The sequence below is a fragment of the Anas platyrhynchos genome, chromosome 2 (assembly GCF_047663525.1).
Source record: "Anas platyrhynchos isolate ZD024472 breed Pekin duck chromosome 2, IASCAAS_PekinDuck_T2T, whole genome shotgun sequence".
NCBI lineage: Eukaryota > Metazoa > Chordata > Aves > Anseriformes > Anatidae > Anas > Anas platyrhynchos.
Genome location: NC_092588.1, coordinates 55,201,972 through 55,220,363, shown reverse-complemented (window position 1 = coordinate 55,220,363; position 18,392 = coordinate 55,201,972). Strand labels below are relative to the sequence as shown.

General features: G+C 40.0%; 1 protein-coding gene and 1 long non-coding RNA gene across 5 annotated transcripts in view; one reads left to right on the top strand and one right to left on the bottom strand.

Annotated features, from left to right (window-relative positions):
- The window catches only part of LOC106015492 (uncharacterized), a 58,731-nt gene that overhangs the window by 3,679 nt on the left and 36,660 nt on the right, over positions 1–18,392 (top strand). The window contains exons 3-4 of one of the 2 annotated variants that reach the window (XR_003495612.3): positions 1,378–1,407; positions 2,339–2,565. This is a non-coding gene — a long non-coding RNA (uncharacterized lncRNA). Of the gene's footprint in view, positions 1–1,377; positions 1,408–2,338; positions 2,566–18,392 lie in introns of those variants that run through there. The other variant, XR_011807597.1, reaches the window with a different exon arrangement.
- LAMA3 (laminin subunit alpha 3) overlaps positions 9,364–18,392 on the bottom strand; it is a 111,065-nt gene continuing 102,036 nt past the window's right edge. For all 3 annotated transcript variants that reach the window (XM_072034793.1, XM_072034792.1, XM_027451936.3), the window contains exons 66-77: positions 18,051–18,191; positions 17,424–17,554; positions 16,747–16,878; positions 15,092–15,236; positions 14,651–14,814; positions 14,060–14,249; positions 13,266–13,406; positions 12,312–12,471; positions 12,051–12,178; positions 10,770–10,863; positions 10,284–10,403; positions 9,364–10,097 (exon numbers count right to left, since the gene is read on the bottom strand). In XM_072034793.1, coding sequence (XP_071890894.1) covers positions 9,952–10,097; positions 10,284–10,403; positions 10,770–10,863; positions 12,051–12,178; positions 12,312–12,471; positions 13,266–13,406; positions 14,060–14,249; positions 14,651–14,814; positions 15,092–15,236; positions 16,747–16,878; positions 17,424–17,554; positions 18,051–18,191 — 1,692 coding nt within the window. In that variant the 3' untranslated portion in view covers positions 9,364–9,951. The remainder of the gene's footprint in view (positions 10,098–10,283; positions 10,404–10,769; positions 10,864–12,050; positions 12,179–12,311; positions 12,472–13,265; positions 13,407–14,059; positions 14,250–14,650; positions 14,815–15,091; positions 15,237–16,746; positions 16,879–17,423; positions 17,555–18,050; positions 18,192–18,392) is intronic.

Here is an 18,392-nt window from a genome sequence, read left to right as displayed (position 1 = left end):
TTGAGCAGCCCTGTGAGCAGTGTATATGCCTACAAAGATGGTGAGCTTCTTCCCCTGCATATATGCTGTGGTAGCTACTGATATCTCTGTCCCTGATTATTTCAGTTCCTTATGTTTTCGGAGTTTAATCCTGTCTCCTGGAACATAGTGCTCTGTTCTTTACAAAACTCTTCTCTGAGGCTTGCACACACAGACATGGCAAGTGGCTTTTAAAAGAAGCAGTATGATCTGCAGCATATATCATAAGACAGAAAAGAAGCCTAAAAAACATATTGAGAGACAGATGCTACCCCAGACATCGAAGTTTTTATTTCTGGATACTAGCTTCTCATCTGTGAAACTTGTGCTTTGGTCTGAACACTTTTACTGCTCTCTAAGCAATACAACTAATTGTGCAATTTAATTTAGAGGATGTAAGGAAAGTCATCTTGTCTATCTGTATAAACTTGAAAGGATTATCTTCTATTACGTGTGTATTCAAGCCTTATGTATATTTATATTTGCTCAGGCTACAGGATTATCTAGAGGCAACAGCTAGACAGATCCTTATGCTTATGTCATCTTTATTCTAGTAGTTGTTCCATAGTCATAAGCATTTGGTCAAGTCCATACAACATTCTTCGCATTTTGACATGTAAAATTATAAAGCAGACATTAAAAGTATGTATTTGTAATTTGATGACGTTATTTTCCATAGCTGACATTTAATTTAAAATGCAGTTTAAGAAACTGGTAGCTGATGTTTGACTGGCTAGGATATGAATTGACGGCTCCAAAAAGGAAATTAAGCAGAACCAAGAATGCACGGTACCTCCTGGTACTTAATGAAATAAGCAGCAGCATACAGTTATAAGGTTCAGTTCTCTAAAATAAATAATGTTAATGCTCACCAGTAGGTTTTCCCACTTTTCCACTTTTGGAAACCTATGCCATTTTTTTGGAATGCACACTCTGTCCAACTGTTTTGTAACATGTTTTTATTTGGGCACTTGGCAGTCCAGGAATTAGGAAACGCTCTTGAGAATTAAACATTCTCCTGAACAGTGCCTATCAGAACTTGTTCCCGCTATCAGATGTGGCAGACAGCATTTGCCCAACGAGTGAAATGCTGCATTGCAGATGACGGGAAATGGCAAGCCAAGATTCTGTGTGCATCTAATGATAATCGCAGGAGCGACTTACAAATCTTACCATGCATCAAAGTTCCTATGGAAATAACTGCAGGATGACAAATCTAATAGCCCTCTTTTTTTTTTTTTTTTAAAGTGTGTTTGGATTCTGAAAGCATTCCTGCCCTTAAACAGCACCGTGCCTTTTAAAACCACACATCAGGTGAATTTTTCTGTATTGACTCACTATTTATTGTTCTACCAACAGGGTTTCATGAAGCTGAGAGCTACGTACCACGTAAGCATCTTCAATTGAGTTGTGTAATTTCAGCCATTATGAGTTATGCACAGCAATAACAGGATAATACAGTGAGAAAAGCTGTGCTTTTACTGCAGGCCATTTCTTCGGAGTTCCTCTTCCAGACATAGCACAAGGAGAAATCATCTTTTATTTTCTCAGTGCACTCTCCCATTTTTCATTCCATTAGCATTTTCCTCCAATGCTCTTTTTCTTTCTGCTGCAGTTCATTTACCAAGAGTTCCTCTCTTTTTCCTTCCATTCCTTCTATTTTATTAACAGTTTCACTTACCTATTTTTTGCGGGTTGTAAGCACATATAAATACACTTCTATCTCACATCTCTTTATTTTATATGCCTTTCACTTGGGGTTCATCCTACATTGCCCTAGGTTCAAGCTCCAAACCATATAAAGCACAGAAAAAACAGTTCATATATATGAATTTCTTTGGTGTAAGGTAGAAATGGATAAGATGCATATGAACCCACCACTGATGTGCCTGGCTCATCGTGAAAACAGCGAGTTCAATAGAGATTTCTTCCAGTTATCACCAAGACACGGAAAGCTAAGCAGGTGGAGAGATGCTGGCAGATCTACTGCCATGGATCCAAGCACCGTACTATCATCACGATGAGTCAGAGTATCGTAATACGGAGATGCCAGGAGCTAACCATGCTGTATCTGGGTAACTCAGTTCTGAAAAGGATGAGTGACAAAAGCAGTTATAATGACATATCTTCTCTGTAATTGGAAGCAGGAGATAATTCCCTCTGGCTTGTTCCTTTTTTCAGGGAGGCCTGTTGACAACTCTGTACGATGGCTTTTGTAAAGCTAGGTCGTAAGGCAGTCTAATTAGTCCGTAGGACTGTAATCAAGTGCTGCATCCATCTTCAGGGAATTTGTTCAGTGGGTTTCTTGCTGCTATTCCAGATGGTGCCTTGGGAACTCAGAGCTGAGTTGGCTGCTGCCATGTCCTCTCACGGCTTATGGTCAAGATGGTGTACGGGTGTGCTTCTGTTAGGGAATAACTAACCCCCCTCCACTGGTTATAGAAAGCATAGAGTAGGCTGATTATAGAGCCTGGAGTAGATATCCAACTTTTATGTAGCTGGAGTTGTGAGATGAGTAACCATAAACATTACTATTATGGTAACAAATGTTATGGGTCTTATTATTTAGGCAGATGTTACATAGCCAGTCCCAATGGTACTGGACAGTCTCAGATACACACAGGTCCACGTCTGGCCATTCTATTTGCTTAAAATCAAGTATCGTTGAACTTTCTGTAGATCCCAAATCAAAAATAATGAGTTCACCTATGCTAACAGTAAAAGCCTTAACATTTTTCTCTGGATTTGGTGGTGGAATGTGCTCCCATAAGCATAGCTGTGCCTGAATTGCAGGCGCATGTGACAGCGCTTGGTGGTGCCAGCCAGGCTTGTTTCCTGCATTGCTGTTATAGGCCATTCACAAAAAAACTGTATTAGCATTCCCCACTGAAACACGGGAGACTTCATTTAATCTATATGAAAAGCAAACTTGTTTTCAACCAGGTCTCTTGGGCCTGAATAAGTTCCTGAAGCTGCAGTTATATTTTTATAGTGTGAATTTATACTTTATATAGTGTGAATTTATCAAAGTTGGGAATGCCTGCTTACTGTTAACACACACAAGTCAATCCATGGAAATGTTACCCAAGAACATTGTTTCATACACGTGCAGGAATCCTCCAGCAGGGTCATCATGTAGGTGTGAGACGCTCACTTCAACAAAAGCCTTGATCGGGTAGCAAATGTGAAGGGCCACATGGAGTAATCCCTGTTGTCCAGGTTATGAAGCCATTCCGTATCTAATCATTCCTCAAGGCACAGTGGTCCATCCCTTTGATCACACTGCAGCCCTTCCTTCTCCTACTTGTGCTTGCCCTATTGCTGTATTCCATTTTAGCACACGGATAAATTAAAAGATATGATGCCAGAGGGTAAAATCCAGAAACAGGCAACGCAGTCTTGGGTTTTCCTTGAACTAGAAGTTTGACTCTAAGCTGCGTCTCTTGGTATCCCCCGAGCAACATCTGTTTTACCTGTCTGGAGAATCTGACTCTGTTACAAGAGAAATGAGGACACCTCTGCCACCTCTGCTAGGTGACAAAATGCTGTCCTTGGCTCCGTTGCCAGGGGACTCTTACAGCTCATAAGACAGGCACAGGATATACGTATTTACTCAATGTGATAGTTTTAAAGTATGCCTTTCGTGGGTCTGGAGTAGAAGCTCTAGGGCTTCTTCACAGCTGCAGGGATTGGAGATCTCAGCTTTTGCCTTGGCTGTCTGCAGAGGCAAAGGCCAGGCAGAGAAGCCATTAGCAGTCAGCAATGACATTTGGCTTCCTCAGAGCTGAAAGGTGCAACTAGGAACAAAACCAGCTTAGCCCCAGCTAAGCTGGGAGGCAGACACAGGTGTCTGGTTGCTTGTAGCACATCTTACACAAAGAGTAGCTTCTAGTAGAAGGTGGTGTCTCAAACAAGGTTCATCCTGGTCACTGCTGTGTTATGGGGTTGAAGCTCAGCCATACAACTGCCTCCACAAGCATAAAGCTCTCAGTGCCTCTCAGAGATGCGTGCTCAAGAGGGCCCTCGGAGGGAAACAGAAGAAAAGGAAAAAGGGGTGTGAAAATCTCTCTTATGACTAATTGCTGTTTGCAGCTGCAGATAGACACGTGTTTAATTATCTGCTATAGGCATGCAAATTGCAGCTGCTGTTGCGAGAATCCAGATGTTCTCTTCCAAAATACAAAGTACAACAAACAAAAGGAAAAGGGCCAGAGTGCGGAATAAAAGGGGCTAGGAGTGGTAGCTTCGTGCTGTTTTCCTTCCTGCCATAGGCTAGGCCTGTCCTACCCTTTTTCTGAGTTCCCTGTGCAGAGATTTGTAGGTCCACGGGGAGGACATCAGCTGCCTGGCAGGGCAGCACTGAGCCTCGGGCTGGAAGGGAGCAGCAGCTGGGCTCCTTGCTGCCACCACACAGCCCAAAATGGTCCAGTGAAGCTATTAGATATCACAGTTCCTAGCTAGCTTCTTCCCTACAGACATCCCCATTGGCAGGGGTAAGTCCTCTCCTGTTTCTTTGCACCTAGCCTCTAGGATGGCCAGATTCTGGATGGCCAGATTCTTCCAGATTTTTTTTTTCCCTACTGGTAGAAAATATTTTTTTCGTAGAAACTGAATCGAAGCATTCTTCATTGCACTCTTTGTAACAAACCGCTTTCTGTAGGATCTACACATGGTGTTCCCAACATCTGAAAACAATAGGTTAGACAAACAAGACCACAGCTTTTCTCCTATCAGCTATAATCAGGGAACAATAAAGCCATGCTGATTTATACCGATCACGCACCTGGCCTTTGTTCTGTTTAATGGCATTCAGTCTGTGGAAGATTTAACTGATTCACTCCCATTTAATGAAATAACGATGATCATCAGTGTTTCTGCGGTGTCTGTTTTGAATTAGATTTGCTCTGAGTGTATACGTCACATTGAACTCATTTTATCTTTCATGATAAATGCAATATACGTGGATTCAGTGATCACTTCTTCCCAAGCGGCTCGGCAGCGGGCACGTTTCCTTCCTTTAACGTGGCAATGTAAAGTCACAGGATCCCCACCACTTACCACTCCTGTGTTCAAAATGCGGATCTCTTCTTTTGCATGCAGGGGTAAGGAAATTCCCAGAAGGATTTTTCCTTTTCTTTGGGTCTGGTAAAGGCATAGCAGGACCCAAGTGGTTGCTTCTGATGGAGGGGAGGACAGGAGAGGACGGAGGCCAGGCGGGCTCTGTGGGTGTTCAGAGGATTTGGCTCGCTGCTGGTGTCCTTAGACCACCCATCACTGCCACCCTCACCCCTGGTATTCATCAGTCACCATGGGCTCTTTCCTTGGACTTTTCCTTTCCTCCCCCACTGCTGCAAATGCTATTTGTATTTATCTGAAGTTTACATTTACGTATATTTATGTAAAAAAAGGTCATCTCAGGTTTTCTGGAGACTGTGTCCAGCCCTTTATTACATAACTTTTAATCTGCAATAAAAATTCTCTGTAAAACTTGGCAATAACTTAAGAGCACATTTTTATAAACTGTATTTAGGGTTTTCGGCGTGTTTTAATAAAGCCTATGAGCCAAAGTCCTGTGAAGTGGTTAGATCCTTCCATTAAGCTACTGAACTTTGGATCGTGCCTATGTATTTTCTTGGAGAGCTGCCCAGAGTGCCTTTAGCTTCCTTTGTACTAGGTTACTCTGTCCCCAGGGGGACGACGTTACCTTTGATTTAAGCGAGCAGTTAGCCCTTTATTACTCACTTGACACCTTTGCTCTGAGGTAAATTTTATGGGTTGATACCTTTGCCTTAGCTGGAGGAACTGGTGACGGTTTATTACTAACCCCTGAGGTGTGCAGGATCCAGATGGATTTTTTCATCAGAAAATAATCAGAAGGCTCTAGAATTAAGATTTATGGCCGGTGCTGTTACCTAACAGTGTAAATCTTCTACCCGAAGTAGTGTCTCAGAGGGATAGATCTTGGCTCAGCATCACAGAGCTGCTGGGGCTGGAAGGGACCTCTGGAGGCCACCTGGTCCAACCCCCGGCTCAGGCAGGAGGACCTAAAGCCTCTTGCTCAGGATGACATCCAGGCAGCTCGTTCCACTATGAACACGTTGTTAATTAAAACTATCTGCAGGAGCTGGACGCAGAGCCATTTATTTCGGTATACTTGGAAAGTGTTTTCTTTGTTATCGCTTCAAGCTTCAAAAGCCAGATCTGGGAAGTTCTTTCAGGACTGAAATTCTGATGGTGACAGCTGTCTTTCATACGAATTTATGAAGCATTGAGCTTCCTGTGCACATAATTCTTCATTCTTACCAGCACACAGTCCTTCTGTGAGAGGGATCTTAGACATAGGCTCCTGCACAACACAGAAATCTGTTGCTGTTCCAAGCTTAAATACAACTGAACAGAGACAAAAAGATCACGATGCCCACCAACTGCCTTTATATCCTGTGTAATAACGCTCAATCTTTATCAAGGAGCAAGAGACATCTTCACTGCAGCTCCGGCAGTGACCAGCCTCTTGCAGTTTTGGGATGTCTGGGCCAGCTACACAAACCTCCTTTGTGCTTATGCCTTGCAGTCCTAATGCCTTGAGTGAAGCTGTAACATTGCATCATGGCCCTATCCCTTTTTAACATAAAGCAATTCCTTTTGCCAGGGACATCCATTTAGAGTATTTTTAGAAAGTGCAGACAGATTTACAGGAGACTGGACCACTGTGCCCTAAATTTCCTTACCTCAGTGGAGAAAGATGCTGAACTTTTCAAACGAAGAAACCACAAAGAAAATGGTAGGAGGCAAAAAGCACGGTAAGAGTTCATTACAAAGCCATAATGCATTTATAGAGATTTCCGTGAGACCAAGTTTTCCAGGCTACTCCACTAATTTTATGAGGGACAAAAAGGAAGCAGAGGGGAGTTTAAAAAATAAAATAAAATAGGAAAAAACAAAAACCACACACAGCAAATAATTCACCAAGGACTCCAGAAGAGGCAAAGCTACCAGCAGGAGCATGGGCTAAGATGAAATGGCTCACAGGTGACTCCAAAGAAGTGGTTGCAAAACCAAAGAGAATTAATCCCCCCAATTCATATTGCTGCTGACTGCAGGGCTTAGGGCTCTGTATTTACACGAGAGCTCTGCAGTAGCAAAAGCACAGGCCTTCAAGGAGAGATAGAGGAAGTCTGCTAAGACGTCTTAATTGGAAGCTTTTGTTAATTAGAGACTTAAATAACAGTGTCATTTATAAGCAGTGAAGTGAAGAATGTTTTCCTTGTATATACACACCTTTTTCTACGGTAACTGTACTATTTTTTCCCTGACTGCCGTGTGATCTATTTCATTTTATTTGACTGCACACCTCAGTGTTATGTCTGTTAACTGGCTTTCAGCTCTCATTATAATCTGGCCGTGTTTTGTAGTCATAATAAATGGGAGCTCATTGGACTTAGTGTCATCCACCCCCAGATAACATGCTTCTATTAAATCCAATCCAAATTAACTGGAGAAGAACCCCTTGCCCTTGACACAGCTAAGGGAGGGGCCTGGCACTAGCAAAATCAATGTGGTTTAATCTGGAGAGGAAATCTGCTCTCCTTATGTAATTGATCTGGGATCCAGACGAACCTATAACATCAGTCTGTTAAAGTGCCTCTTTAGCTATGCACTTGCAGCATACTGAGTGTATTTGATACTCTTTCAACTATCAAATGCCAGCACTGGAATGATGAAAGTCTTGCAAATATTACTTATAGCAATAAAAAAACAAACAAACAAACACCACCAATCCACCCTTAAAATCAGAGGCACTTTCAACTTTATTTTTAATATATTAGGATTTTACTGGAATTAATACTTACCAGCTATTACAAGATACATTTACATAAGTCTTTATACATTTTTCATTTCTTTCCTGTCAGCATTAAAAATATTTCTGACAAAATAAAATGAAGCGGAAGGAACTGAAGTCCAGGACTGGCTCCAGACTGTGCGGCAAAGATCTTTGCCATATTTGCTTATTTGATGGGGGAAGGGAAGAAGGAAAAGGCTATCTTGGGGCTAGGGAAAACCTGCTTCAGTGAGCAGCCTGATGGGCATGAGACATTGAAAAGTTACGAGAAAATATCCTGATAAAGTTTAACAGTTCTTCCTTTCTCCACACAGAAATTATCAGTGCCAGCTCAGGCCAGTAAACCAATTGTGCATTTCCAGAGTTTTGGTCACCTGTACACCTGACAATCTACTTCAAAGGCATTATGTATAGAAAGGATTCAAGTATTGCTATCTGAAAATTTCTAAATCCTACCACCCCTAGGCACGTGGGTAGTTCCTTCCCAACTGCAGGCAGCCATACAGGAGAAGCAGTTTTTGCAGAGTACCTCTAGAGAAAGGGCATTTACCCGTGGGTGAATTTACCCTCTGCTCCCTCAGAGACATCAACCCTGGCATGCTTTCACCCCATCCCACTCCACAGAAGTAACTCCATTACTGAGAACCCCCTCTATGGACAAAGATACAAAGTTGCTGTGAAAAAAAAAAGCAATGCAAGATTGTGCATGAGCAGCTGTCTGACACTTTTGTCACTCCAAAGACCTGAAGCTGCAAGAATTTAATAAGGGATTAACAAGCACAGCTGTAAGGGCTACTGATCTGGGCTCTTCTGTTAATCCAGGCAGTACTGTGAGGCCACACACACTGTGAGGACATCCTGCTGCACCTGGGGCAAGAAGACAGTGGAAGGTGGGAGCAGACATTACATGAGGTGGGAAGGAGGTTTGTTTGCATCGCTGTCTCCTCCCGCCTAGTGGCCAGCCTTAGAAAAAGTTTTAATTTAACAAAAAAGGGATGGCATCAGTGAACTGGGAAAAAAATAAAAGAGCATCAAAATGCTGCTTTTTGAAGGACAGTAGAGGGTGAAGCCAAGTCAAGTATTTATTAAAATAAAGCAAAGTCGGTCCCCTCACTCCACCATGGGTCATGATCAGGTACAAGGATTTGAATGCCAAAGAAAACAGTTTTGCTGGTTTAGTCCTGAAGTTCACACTACCTAACTGTGCCTCATGCAGCTGCTGTTTCTAAAGTAACTTGTCTTCATTTAATCAGGAAAAAAAAAAAAAGGTCTATGGAGGAAACTACGGAGGAAACTCTCTGGCTCTGAAGCTTACAACAAAAAAAATACTCTGAGGTTTTTACACAACCAAATTCTAATAAGCAGAGATAATGGACTCCTGCTTATTCAGGCAGACCAACTCCGTAAAGCTACAGAAATATTTGTGTTAAGCAAGCAGGATTTAGTTGTCTGTAAAAAGGACATCAAAGAAATACCAGATTGAAATAACCAAACAGGAAAATGGATGGTTTTAAAAACATACTGTATTTATTTGGCCCCAGAATTCCTCGCATTGTAACAAACTCCCAGAGTTTCACTCCTTAAAGTGCTTCAAACTCCATTTATATTATTATTACTTTTAACATTAATGTACATTTCTGTATAAACATTCTGTTCATCAGTCCAAAGATATTTATAGTTTTTATAGAATTCTTTATATTAGTGGATCAAATTTGCTCTCAAGATGATCAGCATTAAGGCAAATTTCTGAACTTAAGTCACCAGAGTAACTTAGTTCCATGCTGTTGTGGGTGAGAGCAGAATTTGGCCCAGTAGGGTATATACAATTATATTTTCTGCATATATTTCAGAAGACACAATGGATTACCTTGGAAATCAATAACATTTAATAGGGAGTTTATCAAAGTCCATACTTTAAGTTTGCTTTGGCGCAGTCCGCATCCAGAGGATGCATTTGCTCACCAGCTCTTGTGAATAACCAGCCTGATGACAGTGAGCCAGCGATCAGCAGAAGTGGAACTCACGCTGCATGAATTCACGGAGTTCTTCAGTAGGTCTCACCTGATGAGTGTACAAATACTGCAACAGCACAGTTACGTAGCTGGGCAGCCATGCAAACTCACTCCACCATGAACCTCTGAGATTCTCCTGGTGGATACAGGTTTGTTGTTGATGTTAATATTCCGAAGACAGCCAAAAAATGAGTCTTTAACTGGAAGCCACGGTGTGTCCAAATTTGCTACAACAAGGTAGAAAGATCAAGTTTAATAAAATGAAAATTATTTAAAAGATGAACTACATCAAGGCTTTTGAAAGAGGGAAGAATGATATAGGACTGCAAGCATGAACAAAACATTTGCTTTAGAAAGGAAAAAAAAAACCAGTAGATACACACAAAAAAAAAATAAAGCAGCAATAATATTACCTGGAATTTTGCCAAAGTAGAGTGGCTGATGCAGGCGTCTAGGAGAAAAGGGTGGGTGTCCAGTGGTATAGTTACTCTGTGTGCCTACATCTAGCTGCACAGCATTCCCCTTCTGAGAGACTGCAAAGAAGCAGGTGTATGAATACTCTTTATTAATTCTACTGAAGAACCAGCCAGATACAGCACTATTTTTAGACAGCATCTGTTTTGAAATTTAACTTTATCTTTTTTTTATTTATTTTATTTTAATATTTTTTATATTGATTTTATCTTAATTCAAAGTCAGGTTGACACATGTAGGTACTCTGGTGCTAAATGCAGCCCAAAAAAAGCCATGTAATGCCTTGAATTAACGCAAAACACATTGTTCTTAAGAGTATTCTCAGAATAAAAAGAAATGAAATGATTAGTAAAAATCTAGGTCTGCAATGCTTTGTGCTCACCCTTCTTTCCAAGTTTCTCAAGAACTGGTGTGATACAACATACCTGCAATTGTATGCCACTGTCCATTATACAGAGATTGCCTGGATGTGACTGTTGTCTGGAATTCTCCAGCACCACTATTTCCAGCAGCAATGATCTGTAAAATAGTTATCTGTTAAGTTACCATGGAAAAGAAATGAGAAACAAAAAAATACAGTACTTCTAGTAATTTACTGAACTTGTGGAGGGCTGGGTTTCACCTATCTTTAAGGGTCACAGTCATTGTATACCTATTCCAGAAATGATCATCTCCGGGAAGAAAGTAAATTTCCCTAATCAAATCCCAGGAGATGTATTACAGACTTTACAAGAATACAAGCAAGACCTTTGTCTCTTATTCCCTCTCAATCTTATAAATTATGATAATTCTTTTGACATAATCTCTCTGAGACAAAGTCTTTCCTACTAGGCCTCCCTTTCCTTTTTGCAAAGCAGTCACCTACACGCTAGGCATCTCCAGGGAGAATCACGGCAATGTTTCTCCAACCCTTCACGTAGCTTTGGTCTCCTTGTATTTCACTTGAGAAGCTTGTAGCTTGACTATTTACCGTGATATTTCAAACAAGAATCTGCTTGTGTTTTCTTACGTCTTGCTCCTCGTTCCTTGTAAACAGACTATTTTTCTGTGATGGTTACAACAAGCTGACCCTTTCTGAAGTTAGGTAGACTTAATGTTCCTTTAAACCATGCCAGACAACAGGTTCTGTTGAGCTGAGATGTATTTTTATTTGATGTCTATCTGGAAGCAAGCACAATGGTTTTGGGGTCCAACATACGTTCTAATGCTGTTACATTATGAAAACACAAGTGATAAAAATCACCACCGTGACACACCTGTCAACTAGTGTAGAAGTTGCTAACACAAAAAAAGACTGCTCAAGTTCTATAATGAATGTTGTTACAGAGCTGCATCAGTGCAGCCAAATGATGACTAAAATAGAAGTGGAAATAAGCCATGGAGTCCTATAGCCTCTGGCTAAAAGCCCAGCCAGTTTCTGTAAGGGCTATGAAGCCTGAGAAACTGGAGACTGTGCCCTTCTGCTGACGGCTGTGCAAAGAACACATGCATGCTAGTGTTCACACAAGGGAAGCTCCTACTGTAGGCACGGAGACGCGTTAAATGCTCCATTTTCCATGCAATGGTTTTAAACCATTCTGAAGAAGTTGTTCAGTCTTAAACCTTTAGACAAATGTTGTAACACCTAAGTCCAGGGTTCAAGCTCGGAACTCCTCCCTGCTGAATAATGGTAACATATAGGCTGTGATTCCGTTTCAGGTACTTACTTTTCCTTCTTCCATGTAAACAGTCAAGTAATTGTCCGGCTTGTTTCCAGAATGGAGTAATACACCTGTTGAACTCCTTGGCCGAATGGTAAATACAATCCTAAAATCCAAGCCCATTCGCAAATTGTCTGTAGAGAATTAAAGAGTGTGTAGATGAATGGTCGTTGGAAGAGACAGTTGGAAAACACCACAAAAATAAGTACAAAAAATCCTTCTGTGTACATGTATCTACATTTAAACCATAATCTCCACACTCCTTACCAATGGCAATATAGCCTCCTTCCTTAAAGAAATAGATCCCCTTCTCCATGGGAATATCCAGACACGGAAGCACACCATTTTTTTGCTGAGGTGCATTCATGATTTTTCCGTTCATCTTAAAATTCCTCAGGCAACCCTTGAAACTCTTCACTGGTATACTCTGAAAGTATATTTCAAAACATGAATACCAAAGCACAATGACCATCTTTTTAGTAAGACTACCTGCTAGTTCTTTGTATTGTTGGACTGTAGACAGACAATAGTTATTTAAGGGCACCTAAACTCCATCTCTTATGCAGTGAAAAGATATTCTGAAATTAAAAGAGCTGAAAACATGAAATAGCTGATTTCGAGTTAACAGAACTCCTGCTTGCAAAACAGATGCTCCCAATGATGTGTCAGAAGGACAACACAATGGGAGTTGTAAGATCTCAAATACACCCTTTCTTTCCTAAGAGGCTGTTTATTTTAACTTGCCTTTACGAAATGCCCTGCATTGCTAATTTTCTCATTCTTGAAGTAATAGGAACAACTTCTATTTCGGATTAAAATCAAGTTCTGCATCCATAATTCCTGAACTAAGAAGAGCCTACAGATTATCACTTAGCCCACTGAGATAAACAGTCTGTGGGAAAATGCTATCCCTGGAATTACAAATGTGACTTCAGGATTTTCTATTTCTTAAAGAACAGAAATGAAAATGGCACATGACTGTCAGCTGTGCCTCAGTAGCACATGTGGGAAATATGGGTCCAGTTGAGAGCTGTGTGAACAGCTGAGGAAAAAGATCTATAATGATCAACTGCAAGCATGGATTACAGACAGTGCTCACAGCCAGTGCTTGGAAATATCCGCCAGACCTTTTCAACATGGAAACCCTTCATATTAACACTTCCACGTGTAATTAGTGCAGCCAGGGAAGTATGTGGAAGTGGCTGCATCACAGTTATTTACCTGTCTTTTCAGTGATGGCAGGCCTCCCAGATAGATTGGTGGCTTAATGCTGACAGGGGAATTTCTTGCTAGTCTTCCGTGCTGGGCCGCTAGACCATCAACAACAAGGAGTACATTCTTCCCATCTCTGCTGAAGACCACCTTTGCAGGGTGCAAACACAACAGAATGTGAAAACTCAAGGCCAATGAAAGCCACTGCAGCTAGAGCACCAAACAGCAAAAAAAAAATAAAATAGGTGTTTAAAAAAATGAATCATATACAGTATAGTCTTAAAGTGAGAGTGTATTCTTCAGGCTGGTCTGAAACTAGCCGAAGTAGAAAGGGAAGAGAATAAACAAAATACTTGCATCAAATATCAAGATGTTTTTTAAAATGAGTAGTATCTTGCACACCAACCACTCTGACTGTTGGAGAACCAGAATCTGGCCACGCTTGCTACAGCCAGTGATTGGAGTAATTCCATGCTTTCTGTGTGCATGTGACAAGAGTCAGAATTGCTGCTTTTATTCTGTATCTTAGTGATCCCTTAGTGATATTCTTTTCTTTAACTTAAGCATCATGTTGAAATATTTAAACTGAAAATAACATGCTGGGACTATTGGTTTCTGTAAGCTCTCTCAGACACCTGTCAACCACATGAGCTTTCAAGCATATGAATTAACTTCAGATGGCCAAAAGGAACAATTTCATTTTCTTCTTCCCTGCCTCTGCCTAATTACTTAGAAGTTCAATAGACTGTGCATGCTGAATGTCTGCCGTGGTTTCACCACGGTTCCTGTGCCACAATACTTACATTGTGCCATTGCCCATCATTGTATTTAGTACTGGTTTTGAGTTTGAATTGTTTTCCTCCAGAACTAAGTGAAAAGACAAAATGTCCTTTTGAAATGTGGAGAGATATATAAGAATTCTCAGATGTTTCCTCCATGAAAATTATTAATCCTCTTGATGATCGAGTCCGTATATCTACAGAAAAATGTAACCTGTAGGGGAAAGTAAGCATGTTCATGCGTAGGTCTCTTTTGTCAGATGTTGTATTCTTTCTGTTCTCCATAAAACTGGCAGTGAAACTCAATTTGTGAAATGCAGAATAGGGTTTGGGTGGAACCACAGTGTTCTGCATTTTCTGCACTTCTGAACATGAATGAAGGTTTACGTATTCAGGCTTAGCAGTTGGCATCAATATACTCTGTAATTGTCTACCACATCTGTTAACCTACACAGTTTGGGAAGATATTAACAAAGGGAAAGAAATCTTGAACCTTTAGAACCATTCTTCTGTTGTATCCAAAAGCATCAGCAGGAAAAAAAAAATCCTAGCTTTTAGCACCCAAAGACTCAATCAGCTTTGAAGATTCAAATATTAGGATTACATTTGTATTACCTGTCTGTAGGCGAAGGTGGAGAAAACGTGTAGGATATAAAACTGTTGGGGGTGTTTCCAAGGAGATACGCTTCACTGTTGGCATTTAACCAAGTTGATAAAGTGTGGTTTTGCTGGTCACGCTGCACGTTATAATCTGTCAAATGATCAACGTATTTTTCATTCTGTAAGACAGAATTGGAACTTTTATAGAAGGTAAAAGAATAATTCAATCTACATGTTTAAGACTTCCCACCTGAGGCAGTCAACACCCTTCTCTAAATGACAGAAGTTGGTGTCATTCTGGAGCAGGTATGCATTTCTCATGGAACTTCAACACAGAAAGAACATGCTTCAGATGTGAAATGAAAGTAAAACAGTTACACCTGATTCCACAAACCATGGCCATGCGGGCAAATATGCATCAATATGGAGTGAAGATGACAGTAAAAACAGGCATACCTTGAGCATCTTAAACCTGAGAGGATTTTTGAATTCTTTCAGCAGCATTGGTTCAAGGTTCTCATGTTGGTGGCAAGGTCCAAGGGATACACCACTCTTTTCAGTATGGTCAGTGAGATTTTGAACCTCGGGGTACTGACCTGTCCTAGAGTGAAGAAAACAGTAAGTGCTGTGACACAGCATGCCTTTTCTCTAGCACAATCACCAACGCACTGTAAAACTGTTCTGTACAAATTGGATTTCCCAGTGACCTGATGTTAAAATAACAATTTTCAGTTTTTGATGGAAAATGTACATTCAACACTGCAAATTCACATTTGTCCTGATTCTGGCCTTTTTCTTTTAGCTTTAGGGGAAAAAAAAAAAAAGTTTTATTCTCATCTATTCTAAACAAAGTCTTATGAGCTTTACTTTTTTAAACAACAAAAAATTACCATTGAAAAAAGTGGTAAAAGTGGCAGTAGCCTTGATTGAATAACAATTCTGGATCAGGCTACAAAACTTTTCTGGTTAACGTATGCATAGCCAGTGGCAGATCAAGAGAAAATGGAAACATCAGGTCCTGTTAGTTCAATCATTCACCTCCCCTGTAAGTAAGACATTCTAATCAGATCTATCAAGCAGTAAACCCCATCACAACTTAATATGAAGTTCTGGGATTACAGTCAAATTACCAGAAAGACCATCAACACCAATTTCCTTTGCATATAAAGAATATTATTAAGTAATACCATCATTCTGTAGGTCATACAGAGCACCTTTAATGAGTAAATTACGAAACACTTTACAACTAAGAAAAAGCGATGGAGCTCCTTGCCTATGGTTTTCTATGAGAAGAGTGCTAGGGTTGGGAGCAGAAATTGTACTTCCTCAATTTTAGCCTAGTTCTCCATTCACTTAACTAACTACAATATCAACTCTCCATCTATGTTGTATTAAAAGCAATTCTCCAGATCTGGCTTCTGATGGGGAGGTTAATACTTCATTGTCTTACACTATTTTTAAAAGAATATATAATCACAATACGCCTTTTTAAAGCTCTATACTTGTATAAATACTAATCAAAACTTAGCTAAAACAAAGCCACAGTGGTAGATCACTTGTGCCTGAAGGTGTGCTTTTCTTAAAGAACATTTTTACATCACATTTCTCTCCTAAATTTTGCCTGTAAGGTACCTCTAATACTGAAAAACACAAGTGAAAAAGAGAAACATAAATCAGGCACCTGATTTTTATACACATACTCTCATATTTGTTTGTGTAACTGTTTTGGTTCTGCCAGCAAGCTTTGCTCACTTCATTACCAGGCTCCCTGTTTAAGCTATAATGATAAAATCTAGTAGATATTTTTGGATGCCTTGTTGGGACACTTCCAATTCACTATGTTGAGTTTATTCTTTGATTAAAACACTACTAAATGGGTATGATTCAGACTAAAATTCCATTACATCTGAACAACAGATTTAATTGCGACTTGATACCATATGTAATCTGTCTGGATAGAAGAATATTTTGGAGCAGGAAAGTTATGCATTCATGAAGGTTTTAGACATGTAGGAAAAAAAAAAGCCATTTAGGAAAAATCAGTTTTAATGTGATTAAAGTAGGATGACAGGCTAAAATGCATGACACTAAAATCCTTCTAGGCCAAATACCTTTCTATAAAGATGTTTGAGATGCAGCCTTCAAAATCACCTCCACCAAATATTATAGGCTGCATTGTTATCTGTGATCTTGAAGAGTCAACCAATATCGATGTGGGCTTATCATCAACCAGTAGACTAACTCTGAAACAAGGTGAAGAAAAATGAGCATGAAATCTAAAGAAATACAGTTATGAATTTGAATGAAATATATTATTAAAAAAGAAACATTTGACAGCTGTGATTTTTCATTAGCTTGTAATTACACTACAGCTTTGTTAGCTTACTCTTAGCATTTTTTTAGGTATGTACTTATACTGAATTCCACTTCTGTAAAATTAACTCTGCTTTTCTTCTTCTCTGAATCCTTAATCACTTATGTTAGATAGATTTATAACTTACAGTGACATACATAAAAGCTATGGGAAGGGGAAGAACTCCATACCTCCAGCTTGACAAATAGACAAAACTCAAACAGTGTGTGAGACATGCATAGTGATGTACAGCTGAAACATTACAGGTACTGACACACATCTTCCATAAACCAAAAATCTCCTTTTGCTTTATTATTTCAGTATTCTCTGCTAGCACAGGGCATTTTTATCTGTGTACCCAAAGCACAATTCACACAAATTTTTAAGCTTTTACCAAGCACAACAAAAAAGAATTGGATGAAAGACTCAACTCACCTGTTGTCTCTTCTTCTTACTGTCACATAATGCATTAACCCATCTTCATATGTCTTGTTTAGAGAGAGTTCCTTCTCTCCCATCTTTGCAAATACAAAGCCAGGACTCAGAAAGATGGTAAGAATATCAGGCTAAAAAAGAATTGCACAGTAAGAGGTTTAATGCAGGTGCTTTTAGTTCTCCCTGTGTTATTGCCATTAATACAGTTGTTCCCTGTGGTCTCTTGTGGAAGAGAAATTTTCTTAGACTATAATTGCATTTATCTGTCATCTAGAGGGCCCATTTTTCCTCAGAAATTTTCCCCAGACCACTGTATTAGGCAACAGTTATCTTACTGGGATGGTGGTTGTGTGGTACATAAGCTACTCTGCAGAATGCTCAAGGTTAAAGATCAGTTTCTCATGAAACTAATTGTTGGTTGAGTGAAGAAATGCCAGGATGAGTTTCTCTGGCCTATGACATGCAAGATGGCATGCTCTAAAGATTATTATAGTAGCTATTTCTTGCCTTAAAATACAGGCATCTATGTGAGACTTGCCTGTGATGCCAAACTGACAAAGTCACAGACAAACATTCTAACCAAGAAATAAAAACAATAATAAATTGTAAGTTGAACGTGTTTCATACCCTTAGATTGTAATTTAAGAGTGTTCCAGTCGATGCCATCGTGCGGAAGCCAAAGCCAACTTGGAAATCTTGGGGAAATGGGAAACCCTCTGCACTCAGGCTCAGTGTGCCCTTCTTGGAGAAAGATGCAGATCTGATGAGCTGAAAGAGATAACAACATTTTCAGTGATTTTCCTTCTAATTTGAAGAAATGACAGTATGGACCAATAACTGCCCTACTCAATGTAATTGTGACCAACTGCAGTCCAAACTAAACACAGGGAAAACTGCACGTACAAAATTTCAGTACAGAACAGACTGAATTTGTTTCTCTAGCATTAACTCTGATGTGAGAAGCTCTAC